This window comes from Manis javanica, chromosome 1, assembly GCF_040802235.1.
Source record: "Manis javanica isolate MJ-LG chromosome 1, MJ_LKY, whole genome shotgun sequence".
Classification (NCBI taxonomy): Eukaryota; Metazoa; Chordata; class Mammalia; order Pholidota; family Manidae; genus Manis; species Manis javanica.
Window position 1 is genome coordinate 240,233,595 of NC_133156.1, and position 18,795 is coordinate 240,252,389.

At 44.6% G+C, this 18,795-nt stretch overlaps 1 protein-coding gene across 12 annotated transcripts in view; it reads right to left on the minus strand.

The window, feature by feature from the left end:
- The window catches only part of TRAPPC12 (trafficking protein particle complex subunit 12), a 79,797-nt gene that overhangs the window by 58,830 nt on the left and 2,172 nt on the right, over positions 1-18,795 (minus strand). For all 12 annotated transcript variants that reach the window (XR_012123011.1, XM_073217186.1, XM_073217191.1 and 9 more), the window contains exon 2: positions 5,377-6,561. Coding sequence is in view for 11 of the 12 variants with exons in the window: in XM_073217186.1 (XP_073073287.1) it covers positions 5,377-6,555 (1,179 nt within the window). In the remaining variant the exon portion in view is untranslated. The remainder of the gene's footprint in view (positions 1-5,376; positions 6,562-18,795) is intronic.

The following is an 18,795-nucleotide window of genomic DNA, read 5'->3' on the forward strand; positions in this document are numbered from 1 at the left end:
AAACTGCAAACTGCAGAGGGAAGGATAAAATGAACTTAAGGACACAGCAAGAGGAATTCAAACTTCAGCACAGAGAGGGAGACTGAGGAGCAAAACCGAAACAGACCCCTGGGGACCCTCTTTGGCGACAGACACTGAGGAACGTGTGTAACTGGAGCTCCCAGAAGCAGAGCGGGAGAACTGACAAACCATTTGAAGGGTGACCAAAAACGTTCCAAAATTGATGAAAATGACAAACTCACAGATCCAACAGGGTCAGTGAATCCCAAGCACGATAAACATGAGAGAAAAGGATGCGAAGGCCCGTGAGCATCAAGCTGCTGAAAACCAGCGAGTAAGTCTGAAAGGCCGAGTTCCCACCAGCCACTGGGGTGCTCCCCCTGACCACCGAGGCTTCAGGACAGATGTCAGAAAGGTCACCCAGGGGTAAAAGCTGGGTGCATAAGAGCAGAGGGAAAAGCCGCCACGGGCCCCGCAGCACTGACACAGCCCAGAGGCAGCGCAAGTGCGGAGGGCAAAGACAGCTACCAACTTAAATTCTATAGGTTGTAAACACAATGCATATCCAGCAAAAATAACTGTAAAAGTGATGAAATGAATAGGTTTTTCTAACTTGTAAAACAGAAAGCTGGAGCTAGCAGACCTGTGGTAGCAGGCACATCTTTGGCTTTCTGGAGGTTTCTGACACAGGACTTGGAAGAGCTTAGGAAAGGGGTGTTAACACAGACTGCTTGGCTTCCCTGCAGGGATTCCTGTAACTCCACATGGGGGAAGGGCAGGGGTTAGAGAATCAAGGGACGGAAGGAGGAGGGGTAGTGGGAAGATGCAGCCTGCAGTCTGTGCTCCTGGTTTCTAGATCCACTCACTCAGGCCGCAGTGTTCTGATGCCCAAGAGAAGGTCCCCATCCTATTACTCGGGCACAAAGACGCTGCTGCTTCCGTTGTCACCATTCCTTCCTCTCTATTGGACAAGCTTCATACAAACATTCTGCAACTTCATTCCTTACTGGCACTGAATTACCACTCCACAAGCTCTCCACCTACTTCTCTGAGAGCACATGCCATCCACAGCTCTAACAGGCTGAAAACGCCTGTTCTTTCGATGCTACTATGCTTGGATAAAGTGCACACATTCACCTCTAACTCTAACTTAGGCTGCCAAAAAGGTCACTTCATAAGGAAGCATTTAAACTTTTTTCAAATTTTATCTCATAGGAAGGGAATTGTTAATTAGGCAGCAATAGGTGAGCAATTCTGAAAAAAATTAAACAGAAGTGTTTTACAAACCTGACTTAGAACAAACACTGCAATAGTATGGGGTACGGGAGAAACTTGTTAATAGGTCAATGTCTTAAAAGCTTGGAGTGCACACAAAGTTAATAGAGAATTTCTTCTTTAATCTACTAGTCTTAAGTCTTCTGGCAAATAAACCCAGCACTTCCATTTAGGATTAACTGGACAGCTTTTCTTTTCTTCCCAGGAATTTCCTCTACTGTCATTTAAAATACTCTTCTTTGCATTAACCCAAACATATATGGTCAACTAATATTTGATAAAGGGGCCATGGACATACAATGGGGAAAGGACAGTCTCTTCAACAGATGGTGCTGGCAAAACTGGACAGCTACATGTAAGATAATGAAGCTGGATCGCTGTCTAACCCCACACACAAAACTAAATTCGGAATGGATCAAAGACTTGAATGTAAGTCATGAAACCATAAAACTCTTAGAAGAAAACATAGGCAAAAATCTCTTAGACATAAATATGAGTGACTTCTTCTTGAACATATCTCCCCGGGCAAGGGAAACAAAAGCAAAAATGAACAAGTGGGACTATATCAAGCTGAAAAGCTCTGTACAGCAAAGGCCACCATCAATAGAACAAAAAGGTACCCTACAGCATGGGAGAATATATTCATAAATGACAGATCCGATAAAGGGTTGACATCCAAAATATATAAAGAGCTCATACACCTCAACAAACAAAAAAGCAAATAATCCAATTAAAAAATGGGCAGAGGAGCTGAATAGACAGTTCTCTAAAGAAGAAATTCAGATGGTCAACAGACACATGAAAAGATGCTCCACATCGCTAATCATCAGAGAAATGCAAATTAAAACCACAATGAGATATCACCTCACACAAGTAAGGATGGCTACCATCCAAAAGACAAACAACAACGAATGTTGGCGAGGCTGTGGAGAAAGGGGAACCCTCCTACACTGCTGGTGGGAATGTAGATTAGTTCAACCATTGTGGAAAGCAGTATGGAGGTTCCTCAAAATAGAAATACCATTTGACCCAGGAATTCCACTTCTAGGAATTTACCCCAAGAATGCAGCACTCCAGTTTGAAAAAGACAGATGCACCCCTATGTTTATCGCTGCACTATTTACAATAGCCAAGATACGGAAGCAACCTAAGTGTCCATCAGTAGATGAATGGATAAAGAAGATGTGGCACATATACACAATGGAATATTACTCAGCTATAAGAAAAAAACAGATCCTACCATTTGCAACAACATGGATGGAGCTAGAGGGTATTATGTGCAGTGAAATAAGCCAGGCGGAGAAAGACAAGTACCAAATGATTTCACTCATATGTGGAGTATAAGAACAAAAGAAAACTGAAGGAACAAAACAGCAGCAGAACCACAGAACCCAAGATCGACTAACAGTTACCAAAGGGAAAGGGACTGGGGAGGACAGGTGGGAAGGGAGGGATAAGGGTGGGAAAAAAAGAAAGAGGGCATTACGATTAGCATGTATAGTGGGGGCGGGGGGCCACGGGGAGGGCTGCGCAACACAGAGAAGACAAGTAGTGATTTTACAGCATCTAACTACACTGATGGACAGTGACTGTGAACAGGGATGTGGGGGGGACTTGGTGAAGGGGGCAGCCTAGTAAACATAATGTCCTTCATGTAACTGTAGATTAATGATACCAAAATAAAACTAATAAAAAAATAAATAAAATAAAATACTCTTCTTTGAAGAGTGATGTACAAGTGAAGAGACACAGGCAAACACATACCTAGCATGTCTGTTACATGGGAAAGTCAAAGATACTTTGGAAACTCTCCTTGGTTCAAATTTCAGTTCTCCATGAGGTCTCCAAAACCACCCCACTCCAGGAGGTACAGAAGACATTACCTAAGGACTTAAAAGGAAACAAAGAGAAAGGCGCTCTTGCTGGGTGGCACTGGGTGCCGCTCTGCCAGTGCACCCCTGCTGACTCACGGGGGCCCTACTTAGCTCACGGCTGGGGAAGTAACAGAGGCTTCAAAGCTGGGGGCCTGTCACAGGGCCCACGCTTTTCGCTTTTCATGTGGAGACAGGACCTCCGTATGCAATCCAATTGAGGCTTATTCTAGCACAGGAACTTCCTGTGTTTCTCAACCCAAGAATCACTGGCATTGCGGGTAGGGTGATTTTTATGATAAGAACTGTACTCAGCCACTGCAGTTCCCGTTCTCGGCCCCACCCACTAATTATCATGCACTCATTCCAGCCCTTTTGGCAACCATGGTGAGGCACCTCCACATTTCCAATGTACCCCAGAACTGCAGCTCCAGCTGGGAACCACTGGGTTAAATCATTTCCATAGCAACCTTCAATTTTTCCAAATTACAATCTGAAGGGGAAACAAACTGCAGTGTGGAAAGGAAGTGCTAAAGGCCAGACCCACTGAGGTTAAGGGAATCAAACGGCAGAGCAGAGACCCCAGAAGGGAGGGAGGGAAGGCACCTGAAGCAGAACACTAAGGCCACCTCAGGGGATGGAGACAGGGCTGTGGAGGGGATGGGCAAGGATCCAATGAAGACACAGACCCATTCTAAGTGTCCAAATATCCCCTCAAGTCAGAGTCCACAGCTGGAATTCATTAAGAGAACCCTGTAAAGGTGAATGTTCAGTATATTCTGCTTGGGAGTGTGGAGAGGGTATCTCCAATGGTGGCTGGTGGCTGAGGCCACAGTAAATGTGTTTAGTGGTGATATGCTGGCAGCCAGCTATGCAGAGTGTGAAGAAGTCTATGGGCTGGCACCTGTTACCCAGCACTAACCTCTCTGAGCTCGCTTCCCCGGTGGGGCGCGCTGCATGGAGCTCAGCGATTTGCAGGCCCAATATGACACTCCAGGCTCCAGGCATGAGGCACCAGGTTTCTGACCCAGCCATGTATGAGTGGAAAAATGCTCCCTGTGAGCAGGGCTGCTGAAGACAGCAGGGCCCTCTTCTAGCCCCAGTAGGCTGGACACGCGCAGGATGCGAGGCTGCCCTGACACAGCTGGCCCACCTGTAGGCTGGGTGCCGAGAGCTACGAGGGACGGGAAGACGAGCTCACGCCATAGGCGTGCGTGCAGACATTTACAGATGCTCTATCAGACTGTGCACACTACGTGCTGTCTTGTATCTGGCTTTTTGAATTTAGTAATAAATTATGAACCTCATTAAAAATTCTCCTCTACTGTCATTTAAAATACATCAATATTACACTGCGCAGATGAGTCACATATCCATGCAGCCCTTGGATCAGACTTTTAGGTCTCACATGCTCTGCAATCATAATCACATTCTGATGGGCACCCCCAAAGCTGGGTACTTGTATACCAGTGAGATTATTTCCTTATAAAACACTCCTGAGAGGGGGATTTCTGGGACAAAAGCTGTGTGCACTCAAAAACTGTATTTCAGAAGTTTGTACCAGTTTATGGTCCCATCAGGGCTGCCTAAGACAGACTATTTTCTTACACTCTAACAAACAGGGAATGATTATAAATAAAATGCACAATTTGATAATGGAAAATTACAACAATTTTATCACCTTTCATTGCTAGTGAGATTGAACTTTTTTTATTAATATTTACTATATGTACCATTTATGTATTTTTGTAACTTAGTATTTTTGGGGGGCCATTCATATTTTTTGCAATGAACCCATAAAAACTCTTCTTATGTCAAGCATGTTATATGTAACACGAACGTATATTCCAAATTTTTTTAAAGGAGGAATGGAGGATTTACAATTGTTGGAGGTTAAATGTCACAATAACCTGATCACACAAGTTGCAGCTACTTCAGAGAATTATTATGTAATTACCTTGCTGGTATTTATTTTTAAGACTGATTAGTAATATCAACGCATTATCAGGGAAATCACCAGGGTTCCAAATTACCTACTGACATAACAACAGACTCTCTTAACCATGATCTTAAGAACTGCTGAAAAATAAGGCTTTTTCAATCCTTGGAAGGATTGTTTATATGTATGTATCTATCAGAAAGAGACTGAAAGGAACAAGGTGTGGACACAGAAGGACCTCACTGAGAACTCCGTTCACCACTGTCTCCTTACAAAACGCTGGTGACTTACCTGGATGTTGTCGAACTTGAGGCCTGGCATGGTGAGGCTCTCCTTGTCTACGAACACCGTGCTGTGCTGCTGGGTGGCGACTGCGACCAGGACCTCCCTGGTGCCCTCCCCGGGGAGCCAGGCATCGCCCCTCCGGTCCCTGTCACTCATGCTCAGGGCAGTGGCGAAGGGGTCCTCGCTCCCTGCGGACACAGCCTGGATCTGGGGGAACGGCTTTGGAGACGGAGGGACTTCGAGAGAAGCCACGGACCCCCTGGACTCTGACCCTTCAGCCCCTGGGGAGTAGGAAGCTTCGGCAGAGCCCGGGTTTTTTCCCCGCACCGGAGTCGTGAGTGAGGATGATTCTTCTGGAACTGGAGGGCCTGCATTAGGATTACTGACAGAAATGAAGGTGGAAGTCGTGAAGGAATCAAAGAAGTCTGACGCCAGGGAATTTGTGCTGGTCGTGTCTCCAAAAAACTTACTCAGGCTGGGGCTGGGCTGGACCACCTGGGGAGGGGTCTTGGCTGCAGCCTCACTGGCGCCGCTGAAACTAGGCGATTTCACCATCTGTGACTCGAAGCCGTCGCGCAGAAACGGGGCTGGCTGGGGCTGGCTGAAGATGGTGCACACGGGGACAGGCTCGTCCCTGGGAGGCGGCCCCTGGGCCGGTAGGCCTGACCCCGGGCCCGGCGTGCCTTCAGCCCCGGAGGACGGCACACCCCTGACTTCTTGCTCTGGGTCTTCCTTCAATGGCACCCTTCTGTCCGGGTTCGCCTCGGAGAGGCCCCCAGGCATGTCCTCTCCTTCACTGTCACTGTTATTGCTCAGAGTGTCACTCGCTGCCTTACCCACAAGAGTCTCCAGTCGGGGATCAGCATTGCCTCCCGAAGGCTCCACGACCTCCTGCAAACAGCCAAGGTCACCAGCATCATCCTCGCTATTGTTGGGAGAGTCAGAAATGAGGACGCTCTCCATCATGTGCTCATTAAGCTTGTCTACAAAATTGTTAGAATCTTCTGATATGGTCTCATTCTCCTCAGACCCAAACTCGTCTCCGCCAAGATCAATGGTTTCCTCATGATAGAGAAGCCGGCCCTGCTCCTCCTGGGGCACCTGCGGAGGGATGCTCTGTGCTGGCCCCTCGGTCAGGGGAGACGCCTCAGCCCCGCTCCGGCCAGCACCGTCGGCATTCTCCATGGTCGCCTGAAACATGACACATTAGGTCAGCCTCACCAGCGTTCCACCTCAGTTATTATTAAGCTGTTCTTATATTATTATCAAAATTTTTTAATTAAGAAAAGGTCCTTATACATTTGTCCAAACCATGGCATGCATACCATCAAGGGTGAGCCCCCTATAAACCATGGGCCACAGTGCAGGATGGACCCCTCAGGTTGGGGGGTGTTCACCACAGGGGAGTCAGAGGGTGTATGGGAAATCACTCTCTTTTGCTCGATTCAGCAGTAAACCTAAAACTGCTCTAAAAAATAAAGTCTGCTAAAACAAATGTTTATCAGTTATACACTCAAAAGGTTCAAAATTTAAGACTCCACTTCTCTAGCCACCAACCATCTCTTTATGCATCTATTGTGGTGAAAGACAGAACAGTCAGCTTCATCACTTACCACCTCAACCATTTTTAAGTGTGCAGCGCAGAAGTACTAAGCAACCGTCACCACCACCCATCTTCGGAGCTCTTCTTATCTTGCTAGACTAAAGCTCTGTCCCATTAAACAATTCCCCATTTCCTTCCCTCCCCAGCTCCCTGTACCCACCTGCTACTTCATGACTGTGAATCTGACTTCCGAGGTACTTTACATGTAAGGAATCGTGGTGTTTGCCTTTCTGTGTCTGGCTTATTTCACTTAGCATAATGTCCCCTAGGTTCACCCAAACTGCAGCATGTGTCACAATTTCCTTATTTTTTTAAGTCTGAATAACATTCTATTGTACCTACAAACTACATTTGTTTATCCATTTATACAATGATGGACAGTTGGATTCCTTCCATCTTTTGGCCATTGTGAATAATGCTATGCATGGGTGTGCAAGTATCTCTTGGAGACCCTGCTTTTGAGTATGGACCCAGAAGTGGAACTGCTAAATCATATGCAATTCTCTAAATTTTTCGAGGAAACAACAAACTATTTCCCACAGTGGCTGTGCCAGTTTACATTCCCACCAACAGTGAGTAGGGTTCTGCTTTGTCCACATCCTTGACAACACTTTGATGGCAGCCACCCTAAATGGTGTGACAGGACAGCCTTTTAGACTTCTTCTTTAAGAGTCAGTTGAGATCCCCCTCTTCCTTCAAGCCTTCCCAAGACACTCCAACCTGTAAGTCTCTTCATCATCCCCTGAACTTGTAATTTCTGCCTAATTCTGCAAGGTTGATTGCAGTGAGATGGCAGGAGTCAAAGAAACAGTGAGAAGACAAGGGTGCGCTCGCCATGGAAAGCTGATGGCTGTGCTGGCGGCCCGACTCGGGGATGTTCGCTGCTGCAGATCCCACACTCGGCATTGTTCTGTCTCACATGCACTCAATCCTCAGAACCCCCTGACAAACTGCTCTTGTTTCTTCATCTTGCAGAAGAGCAGTGGAGGCTTGGATAGGTCATGAGCTCGCCCCAAACCCCTGGTAACTTGTGACGCCAGGCAGTTCAAGCTGAAGTGTGGGGTTGACACGGGCTGGCAGAGGCTTTGGAATGAACAAGGAATTTGAACTTTTGAACTTTAAAAAAATATTTACTTCTTTTCTTGAAGAACTTTTTTTTTTTTTCCACGCAAGAGACTTTATTATCTGAAGGAGAGAGTGGCTGCCCCAGAGGGAGGGGGTGGGGAGAGAGAGAGAGAGAGCGAGCAGCAGAGAGAGCAGAGAGCAGAGAGAGAGAGAGAGGGAGAGAGAGCAGGGAGACAGACAGAGACAAACAGAGCAGCGAGACAGACACAGAGACAGACAGAGAGAAAGGGGGCAGCAGCGTGGTGCCTTTTATTGTGGTGAATCTGCTCGGCCTGTTGCCTCGGGGGAGGGTCAGGATGTTTAGAAATAAGGTGGGGTAAACCCAGCAAAGCCCCAGGCAGGCCCAGGCATAATTCTCACCTGCTTATGTGCTTGGGACCATGGGGCAAAAGGAGGATAAATTATATATTCTTACATTCCTCCCTTTTCTGTTTTATCAGTGGTAGAGGATTGGGAAGGGGTGCAGGTCAGTCTTCAGGAGCTGCTTCCTGCTGATTAGGGGCGATGAAGTTCATTTTTGTATTGATGAGCCCTTGGTCTGCAGTGGCGATGGCGTGTTCCAGTATCAATAAGGATCATCGTCTTTGGAGAGGGGTTGCTCATCCTGTAATATAAGCTTAAGACAGTTGTCAAGGAAATTTGGATACTTCAAATCGAAGGCCGGTGTTGGGCGAGAAGTCGAGCAACCAGGGAAGTGGATGGTGAGCCCGTGGAGGAGGGTCGGGCAGCTCAGGTTCCCAGAGGACGAGCAAAGTCAATGGGAGAGCCTCATCTGAAGTCACGGCACCAATGAAAGGGTATCTCGCCGCGACCCTCCTTACCCAGAATGACTCAGGAGACACGGGCCCACGCAAGAGACTTTATTATCTGAAGGAGAGAGTGGCTGCCCCAGAGGGAGAGGGTGGGGAGAGAGAGAGAGAGAGAGCGCAGCGGGACAGAGAGAGCAGAGAGCAGAGAGAGAGCAGGGAGAGCAGGGGGACAGAGACAGAGACAAAGAGAGCAGTGAGACAGACAGACACACAGAGACGGGGCTTGAAGAACTTTTTGAGCAAAAGTTACTGTATATAGTTCTACTCTCATAGTGAATAGATTCAGGTGAAGGGAGATGAGGGTTCCCCCCAGCCCTGCCAAGAAAAAGACCTTTGTGAACGTTGGAAACTATACTTAGTGGATGACCAGAGAAGATAACTGTCGAAAATTTTACAATAGCCTCATTTAATTGATACAATGGAGACATGGGGTATGTAGAGGCACTTTCTTATCTGGGGGATGTTCAAACATTGCAGGCCAGGTTACTCTTGGCTTTTCAGTTTTAACTAATCTTTATTGAAGAATACTTATATTTTTAGTTTGGTATTTTACTTTAGAGAATTAATGTGACTCTGTCTTTGTTTAATTGTTTAATACGGAGTTTTGGTAGGCGTGTTTTTGCAGAGGCCCTCACCCTACTCTGACTACACTCACTGTCCTCTCTCAGAACTACCTCATCATAAATTAAAAAGGAGATTGGATTGTATACAAGTACTTTAACGAGTTTCCTTCGTAGTGCGAAACAATCTCGGATCACGGGAAGATGGCGGCATGAGTAGTTCAGAGGAAATCTCCTCCCCAAAACATATATATTTATGAAAATACAGTAAATACAACTATTCCTAAAAGAGACACCAGTGGATGCAGTACAATAGCCAGGATGCATCTACATCTGCAAAAACTCAACATCACACGAAGGGGGTAAGATACCAGCCACGGCCAGGCGGGACCCGAGCGCTCCCCCACCCCAAAACCCGGCGGGAAGAAAGGAGTCAGAACGGGGAGGGAGTGAAAGCCCAGGACTGCTGAACAACCAGCTCTATAAATCTGCACCTGCAGAGCAGACACAAGGTGCACGGGGTGCTGGATATTAGAGAAATGGAAAAGCAAAACCTGTGGGCAGGTCCCCGCAACCAGCATCCCTGAGACAAAAGAAAAGTGAGTGCTTTCCGCAAGTCTTAAAGAAACAGGGACGCCATAGCTGGATGAAGTTGTCCCAGCAGCTGGGAATCCCGGGGAACCTTAGGTGCCCTAAACCCTGGGTAGGCAGTGCAGCTCTGAAGCCCCTCACAGGACTAGGCAGCCGCCAGTCGTTTCTCCAACTGGCGCGGACCCTGACACACGGGCCCAGTAGCGGGAGAGTGGCAGCGCGTGCCGGGGGCGGTAGTGCCAGAAGGGACCGAAAGCAGATCATGTGTACCAATGGTGCCAGATGGGACCAGGAGAGGCTTGTGTGAGCCTGCAGTGGCATGACCGAACAGCTCGGGCGCGGCTCGTATGCACCGGCGGCAGTGAAGCCAGAGGAGCCCGGTAGAGGCCCATGTGGGAGAGCCCCACACACACCTGCAGCGGAGCCAGAGGGAGCAGGCACGCTCCCAGCAGCCGACCGGAATCCCAGCCCAAAGCACAGCCGCCCGGGCCAGACCCAAAGGCTGCTACTGGTACACAGCTGTCTGGCAGGGGTGCTGCTAGCACGGAGGAGCGCACCTGGCATGCCTGCCACTCCCCGCAGGGATCTGTGCTGCTCTGATGGACACCCCGCCCACAGCATATTAGGGGACTAACCTGGTGGCTGCTCCAGGAGTGCGGGTAACCGTCACAGGCGGTGGAGAAGGGCAAGGCATCCAGCAAGCAGGAAAGGACTCTTTTCCCAGCTGACACACCCGCAACCTGCCTACAGCCACCGCTATCACCATGAAAAGGCAAAAAAATTTAGTCCAGTCCAAGATAGTTCAAACAACACCTGAGAAAGGATCTGAAGAGGCAGACCTAACCAGTCTCCCTGAAAAAGAATTCAAAATAAAAATCATAAAATGCTAACAGAGCTGCAGAGAAATATGCAAGAGCTATGGGATGAAGTCCGGAGGAGGATCACAGATGCCAGGAAGGAGATTACAGAAGTGAAACAAACTCTGGAAAGACTTATAAGCAGAATGGATAAGATGCAAGAGGCCATTGATGGAACAGAAACCAGAGAACAGGAATGCATAGAAGCTGACGCAGAGAGAGATAAAAGGATCTCCAGGAATGAAACAATATTAAGAGAACTGTGTGACCAATCCAAAAGGAACAATATCTGCATTATAGGGGTACCAGAGGAAGAAGAGAGAGAAAAAAGGATAGAAAGTGTCTTTGAAGAAATAATTGCTGAGAACTTCCCCAAACTGGGGGAGGAAACAGTTGCTGAGACTACAGAGGCACACGGAACTCCCGAGAGACGGGATCCAAAGAGGTCAACACCAAGACACATAATAATTAAAATGGCAAAGATCAAGGACAAGGACAGAGTATTAAAGGCAGCTAGAGAGAGAAAAAGGTCACCTATAAAGGAAAACCCATCAGGCTATCATTAGACTTCTCAACAGAAACCTTACAGGCCAGAAGAGAATGGCATGATATATTTAATGCAATGAAACAGAAGGGCCTTGAACCAAGGATACTGAAACCACCACGATTATCATTTAAATATGAAGGAGGGATTAAACAATTCCCAGACAAGCAAAAGTTGAGGGAATTTGCCTCCCACAAACCACCTCTACAGGGTATCTTAGAGGGACTGCTCTAGATGGGAGCACTCCTAAAAAGAGAATAGAACAAAACACCCAACATATGAAGAATGAAGGAGGAGGAAAAAGAAGGGAAAGAAATAATCATCAGACTGTATTTATAATAGCTCAATAAGCAAGTTAAGTCAGACAGTAAGGTAGTAAACAAGCTAACCTTGAACCTTTGGTAACCACGAATCTAAAGCCTGCAATGGCAATAAGTACGTCTTTCAATAATCACCCTAAATGTAAATGGACTGAATGCACCAATCAAAAGACACAGTAATAGAATGGATAAAAAAGCAAGACCCATCTATATGCTGCTTACAAGAGACTCACCTCAAACCCAAAGACATGCACAGATTAAAAGTCAAGGGATGGAGAAAGATATTTCATGCAAACAACAGAGAGAAAAAAGCAGGTGTTGCAATACTAGTAACAGACAAAACAGACTTCAAAATAAAGAAAGTAACAAGAGATAAAGAAGGACATTACATAATAATAAAGGGCTCAGTCCAACAAGAGGATATAACCATTATAAACATATATGCACCCAACACAAGAGCACCAATATATGTGAAACAAATACTAACAGAATTAAAGGAGGAAATAGAACGCAATGCATTCATTTTGGGAGACTTTAACACACCACTCACTTCAAAGGACAGATCCACCAGACAGAAAATAAGTAAGGACACAGAGGCACTGAACAACACACTAGAACAGATGGACCTAATAGACATCTATAGAACTCTACATCCAAAAGCAACAGGATACACATTCTTCTCAAGTGCATATGGAACATTCTCCAGAATAGACCACATACTGGGCCAAAAAAAGAGCCTCAATAAATTCCAAAAGATTGAAATCCTACCAACCAACTTTTCACACCACAAAGGTATAAAACTAGAAATAAATTGTACAAAGAAATCAAAAAGGCTCACAAACACATGGAGGCTTAACAACATGCTCCTAAATAATCAATGGAACAATGACCAAATTAAAATGGAGATCCAGCAATATATGGAAACAAATGACGACAACAACACAAAGCCCCAACTTCTGTGGGACGCAGCAAAAGCAGTTTTAAGAGGAAAGTATATAGCAATCCAGGCATATTTAAAGAAGGAAGAACAATACCAAATGAATAGTCTAATGCCACAATTATCGAAATTGGAAACAGAAGAACAAATGAGGCCTGAGGTCAGCAGATGGAGGGACATAATAAAGATCAGAGAAGAAATAAATACAATGAGAAGAATAAAACAATAGAAAAAAATCAATGAAACCAGGAGCTGGTTCTTCGAGAAAATAAACAAAATAGATAAGCCTCTAGCCAGACTTATTAAGAGAAAAAGAGAGTCAACACACATCAACAGAATCAGAAACGAGAAAGGAAACATCATGACGGACCCCAGAGAAATACAAAGAATTATTAGAGAATACTATGAAAACCTATATGCTAAGAAGCTGGAAAACCTAGGAGAAATGGACAACTTCCTAGAAAAATACAACCTTCCAAGACTGACCCAGAAAGAAACAGAAAATCTAAACAGACCAATTACCAGCAACGAAATTGAAGCAGTAATCAAAAAACTACCCAAGAACAAAACCCCCAGGACAGATGGATTTACCTCAGAATTTTATCAGACATATAGAGAAGACATAATACCCATTCTCCTTAAAGTTTTCTAAAAAATAGAAGAGGAGGGAATACTCCCAAACTCATTCTATGAAGCCAACATCACCCTAATACCAAAACCAAGCAAAGACCCCACCAAAAAAGAAAACTACAGACCAATATCCCTGATGAACGTAGATACAAAAATACTCAACAAAATATTAGCAAATAAAATTCAAAAATACATCAAGAGGATCATACACCATGACCAAGTGGGATTCATCCCAGGGATGCAAGGATGGTATAACATCTGAAAATCCATCAACATCATCCACCACATCAACAAAAAGAAGGACAAAAACCACATGATCATCTCCATAGATGCTGAAAAAGCATTCAACAAAATTCAACATCCATTCATGATAAAAACTCTCAACAAAATGGGTATAGAGGGCAGGTACCTCAACATAATAAAGGCCATATATGATAAACCCACAGCCAACATTATACTGAACAGCGAGAAGCTGAAAGCTTTTCCTCTGAGATCGGGAACCAGACAGGGATGCCCACTCTCCCTGCTGTTATTTAACATAGTACTGGAGGTCCTAGCCACGGCAATTAGACAAAACAAAGAAATACAAGGAATCCAGATTGGTAAAGAAGAAGTCAAACTGTCACTATTTACAGATGACATGATATTGTACATAAAAAACCCTAAAGACTCCACTCCAAAACTACTAGAACTGATACTGGAATTCAGCAAAGTTGAAGGATACAAAATTAACACACAGAAATCTGTAGCTTTCCCATACAGTAACAATGAACTAATAGAAAGAGAAATCAGGAAAATAATTCCATTCACAATTGCATCAAAAAGAATAAAATACCTAGGAATAAACCTAACCAAGGAAGTGAAAGACCTATACCCTGAAAACTATAAGACACTCTTAAGAGAAATTAGAGAGATCACTAACAAATGGAAACTCATCCCATGCTCATGGCTGGGAAGAATTAATATCGTCAAAATGGCCATCCTGCCCAAAGCAATATACAGATTTGATGCAATTCCTATCAAATTACCAACAGCATTCTTCAATGAACTGGAACAAATAGTTCAAAAATTCATATGGAACCACCAAAGACCCTGAACAGCCAAAGCAATCCTGAGAAGGAATAAAGTGGGGGGGTGGATCTCGCTCCCCAACTTCAAGCTCTACTACAAAGCCACAGTAATCAAGACAATTTGGTACTGGCACAAGAACAGAGGCACAGACCAGTGGAACAGAATAGAGACTCCAGACATTAACCCAAACATATATGGTCAATTACTATTCGATAAAGGAGCCATGGACATACAATGGGGAAAGGACAGTCTCTTCAACAGATGGTGCTGGCAAAACTGGACAGCTACATGTAGGAGAATGAAACTGGATCACTGTCTAACCCCATATACAAAAGTAAACTAGAAATGGATCAAAGACCTGAATGTAAGTCATGAAACCATAAAACTCTTAGAAAAAATTAGGCAAAAATCTCATGGACATGAACATGAGTGACTTCTTCATGAACATATCTCCCTGGGCAAGGGAAACAAAGGCAAAAATGAACAAGTGGGACTATATCAAGCTAAAAAGCTTCTGTACAGCAAAGGACACCATCAATAGAACAAAAAGGTATCCTACAGTATGGGAGAATATATTTATAAATGACAGATCCGATAAAGGGTTGACATCCAAAATATATAAAGAGCTCACACACCTTAACAAACAAAAAGCAAATAATCCAATTAAAAAATGGTCAGAGGAGCTGAACAGACAGTTCTCTAAAGAAGAAATCCAGATGACCAACAGGCACATGAAAAGATGCTCCACATCACTGTCATCAGAGAAATGCAAATTAAAACCACAATGAGATATCACCTCACACCAGTAAGCATGGCCACCATCCAAAAGACAAACAACAACAAATGTTGGCGAGCGTGTGGAGAAAGGGGAACCCTCCTACACTGCTGGTGGGAATGTAAATTAGTTTAACCATTGTGGAAAGCAGCATGGAGGTTCCTCAGAATGCTCAAAATAGAAATACCATTTGACCCAGGAATTCCACTTCTAGGAATTTACCCTAAGAATGCAGCAGCCCAGTTTGAGAAAGACAGATGCAGATGCACCCCTATGTTTATTGCTGCACTATTTACAATAGCCAAGATAGGGAAGCAACCTAAATGTCCATCAGTAGATGAATGGATAAGGAAGATGTGGTACATATACACAATGGAATATTATTCAGCCATAAGAAAAAAACAGATCCTACCATTTGCAACAACATGGATGGAGCTAGAGGGTATTATGCTCAGTGAAATAAGCCAGGCAGAGAAAGACAAGTATCAAATGATTTCACTCATACATGGAGTATAAGAGCAAAGGAAAACTGAAGGAGCAAAACCGCAGCAGAATCCCAGAATCCCAGAATGGACTAATAGTTACCAAAGGGAAAGGGACTGGGGAGGACGGGTGGGAAGGGAGGTACAAGGGCGGGGAAAAAGAAAGGGGGCCTTACGATTAGCATGTATAGTGGGGGGGGCATGGGGAGGGCTGTGCAACACAGAGAAGACAAGTATTGATTTTACAGCATCTTACTACGCAGATGGACAGTGACTGTGAAGGGGTATGTGGGGGGGACTCGGTGAATGGGGGAACCTAGTAAACATAATGTTCCTTCTGTAATTGTAGATTAATGATACCAAAAAAAAAAAGATAACTGTCAACACTTCATCACAGAACTCCAAAGGAGCTGGCCTTCCCTTTCCTGGCCTGGATCACACTGAGGTCTAAAACAAGATTCCTTAAAGTAGATAATCAAAGTGAACATTTTAGAGAAGTTTCTTGTTCAACACGGTCAGTTACTTACTCCCCATTTATTACATATTCATCTAGTAATTACTAACTATAAATGAGTCAAAAATACAATGAAAAGAAACAAAAGCCTTTTTTGGGGATTGTTTTCCTGTGGGCCCAGACTGGAAGCTGCCTCAGGAAGACCCAGGAACGGGCACCCTGCCACGTGTAAGGTGTTGCCATGGTCCTCGCTGTGCAGGGCATGGAGGCCAGGCACGAGGAATAGGGAGCAACTGGCATGGTTTCATTTCACCTCTACAAGCTGAATGAGACAGAGCTAACACCCTGACATACAGCTGAGGACGCTGAGACGCAGAGGGCTGACAGGGCTCATCTTCAGTCACTGTTAGTAAAGGACATGACCAGGGATGGAGCTCACCGCCCAGCCCAGCATGGGGCCTGGCACCTAGAGACGCAGTGCCTGCTGCTGCGGGTTGGCTCTCCTCAGAATAAACAGAAAAAACCCAGTACTACCTCAATGGACAATTGTGGAATATCAGGATGTAAGAAAAGGTCTGATGACAAACAACCACAGACAAGGTAAAGAATATCAGAACTGGCAAAACCAGACTGTTTTCTTTATATGCAGAGTGGAGAAAACTATAGTTTTAAAGTAAGCAGAAAAAATTGAGGTTAATGCATGTTACAAGATACAGACAGGCTAAAGTAAGAGGGCTGTAGGAAAACTGCCTGCAGAAAACCTCCAGCTCCCCTCTGCAAGGCACTGAAATAAGAAAAGACCGATCACTCTGCAAGCCCCACCCACTACATGCATTGGGTGCTTAGAGCGAGAAACAACTGCTTCAGCCCTTACCAAGGAGACCCAGGTTAGGACGGACTTTTCTCCTATGAAAAGGCAAAGATTTTTAGAAGTGACAGTGCCTAGGGAGCTTATGGGAAACTTATGATAATGGGAATGTGAGTTTTCTGCAGAACAGCTAGGCAAAAGGTAAAAATAAAACTCTTTGATATAGCAATTCTGTGTTTACCAACTTAACCAAACTTTTACAAGAAATCATCTTCTGAAAGGAAGAAAGCTAATTAAAAGCAACACTCTTTCATGTCAATGCTTGTAACTAGGTTTTGATTCTCTTCAGAAGCCCCATTTTTAATCCAACCTAATTTAGAAAATCAATTTCTTCTGTTTCACAGCGATAAAGTCAATCTACTAAGATGCTACCAGTCAGGCTACAAACTGTATTGTTAATCTTAATTTCCAAATAGAAACTACACATTTATTAAAACCCACAGCCAAAGGGCTGGACTGAGATCTCTTGCACACCAGGGTCCATTACCCCTGGAGTCTAGGCCTGACATAACAGAGGGACACACCACCACCCTGCCCTCCGGGAGCAGTGCTCAGGGCCCCACATGCAGGGAGTGAGCAAGGGTGACACACTACAGGTAAGGACACAGGCCAGGGCGGATGGAGAGGGATGGCCTGGGAAAGCCACAGACAAGATTCCTCCGTCATTACAAGACCTTGGAAGGCTCCTGTCTTGTCACTTTTCTATCTTCTATAGGTACATTTTCTATAAAGAATCTTTATTAGAGTGGATACAAAAGAGTACTTGTAACATGTGGCTGAGACAATACATCCTAGTGTTTTTGCTCCCCTTGCAGAGGTCATATTCTGAAATGTCATGCTCTTGTTTTTCTTTAATTTTCCACAGGCTTATTTCCTCAAACAACATGTTACTGAGATTTTTTAGTTGTCACCTCATTTCACCTCCCCCCTTTAACCATGAGATTCAATTTCCTAAGTAGGAGGAAGCTGGTGATGACACTCTGTGGAGTGATGGTGCCCAGACATATTACCTATTCTGCTGCTGCTATTTGAGCTGTTTCTAGGCTTTTACTACAAACAGTGCTGTTGTGAATATTTTTGTACACATCTCCTGATGTACATGTGCAAACTTCTTCACATCAATGTTATGTATATGTTATGTGTATGTGTTGGGTCATAGCAAATACACCTCTTTATCTTTACTAGATCATAGATTGCTTTGCTCCATGGTTGTGCCCACTCACACACTTAGTAGCTGTGTCTAAGTATTCCTGTTGTTCACCATATTCATCTACACTTGATACTGTCAGACTTCTTAGTATCAAGAATATATTCAACATTCCTACAAATCAACAGGACAACAAGCCACCCAACAGAAAAATAGGCCCAAGAGTTGAACAGGCTGAAAGGGATACACACTTCACAGGCATGTATCCTATGACTTCCATGGCCATACATCTTGCTTTTTCCAGGACAAGTCTATTTTATATACCAATGGTGGCAATAAAATTAAGTACCTCTTTTCACTCTCAGAAGAGTCCTGGTTGGGACACTAAATGGTCCCACTGTGTATGTGTCACAGAGAAACCCCTGCACAAGGGTGTCATAAGCTATGACCAAGAATGTGCGTGAACAGCAAATCTACAAATATATCTCCCTTTCCAAAGACCAAAAAATAAAAAAAGCTTAGAAACAACCATTGCCCATACACACAATAATGGTATAGTAAAAAATCAAACCGCCATGAAAACAGGCCACTCCATACCTAATGGATGAATGTTTGAATCCACAAACCTAATTTTGCACAAAGAACAAGTAGA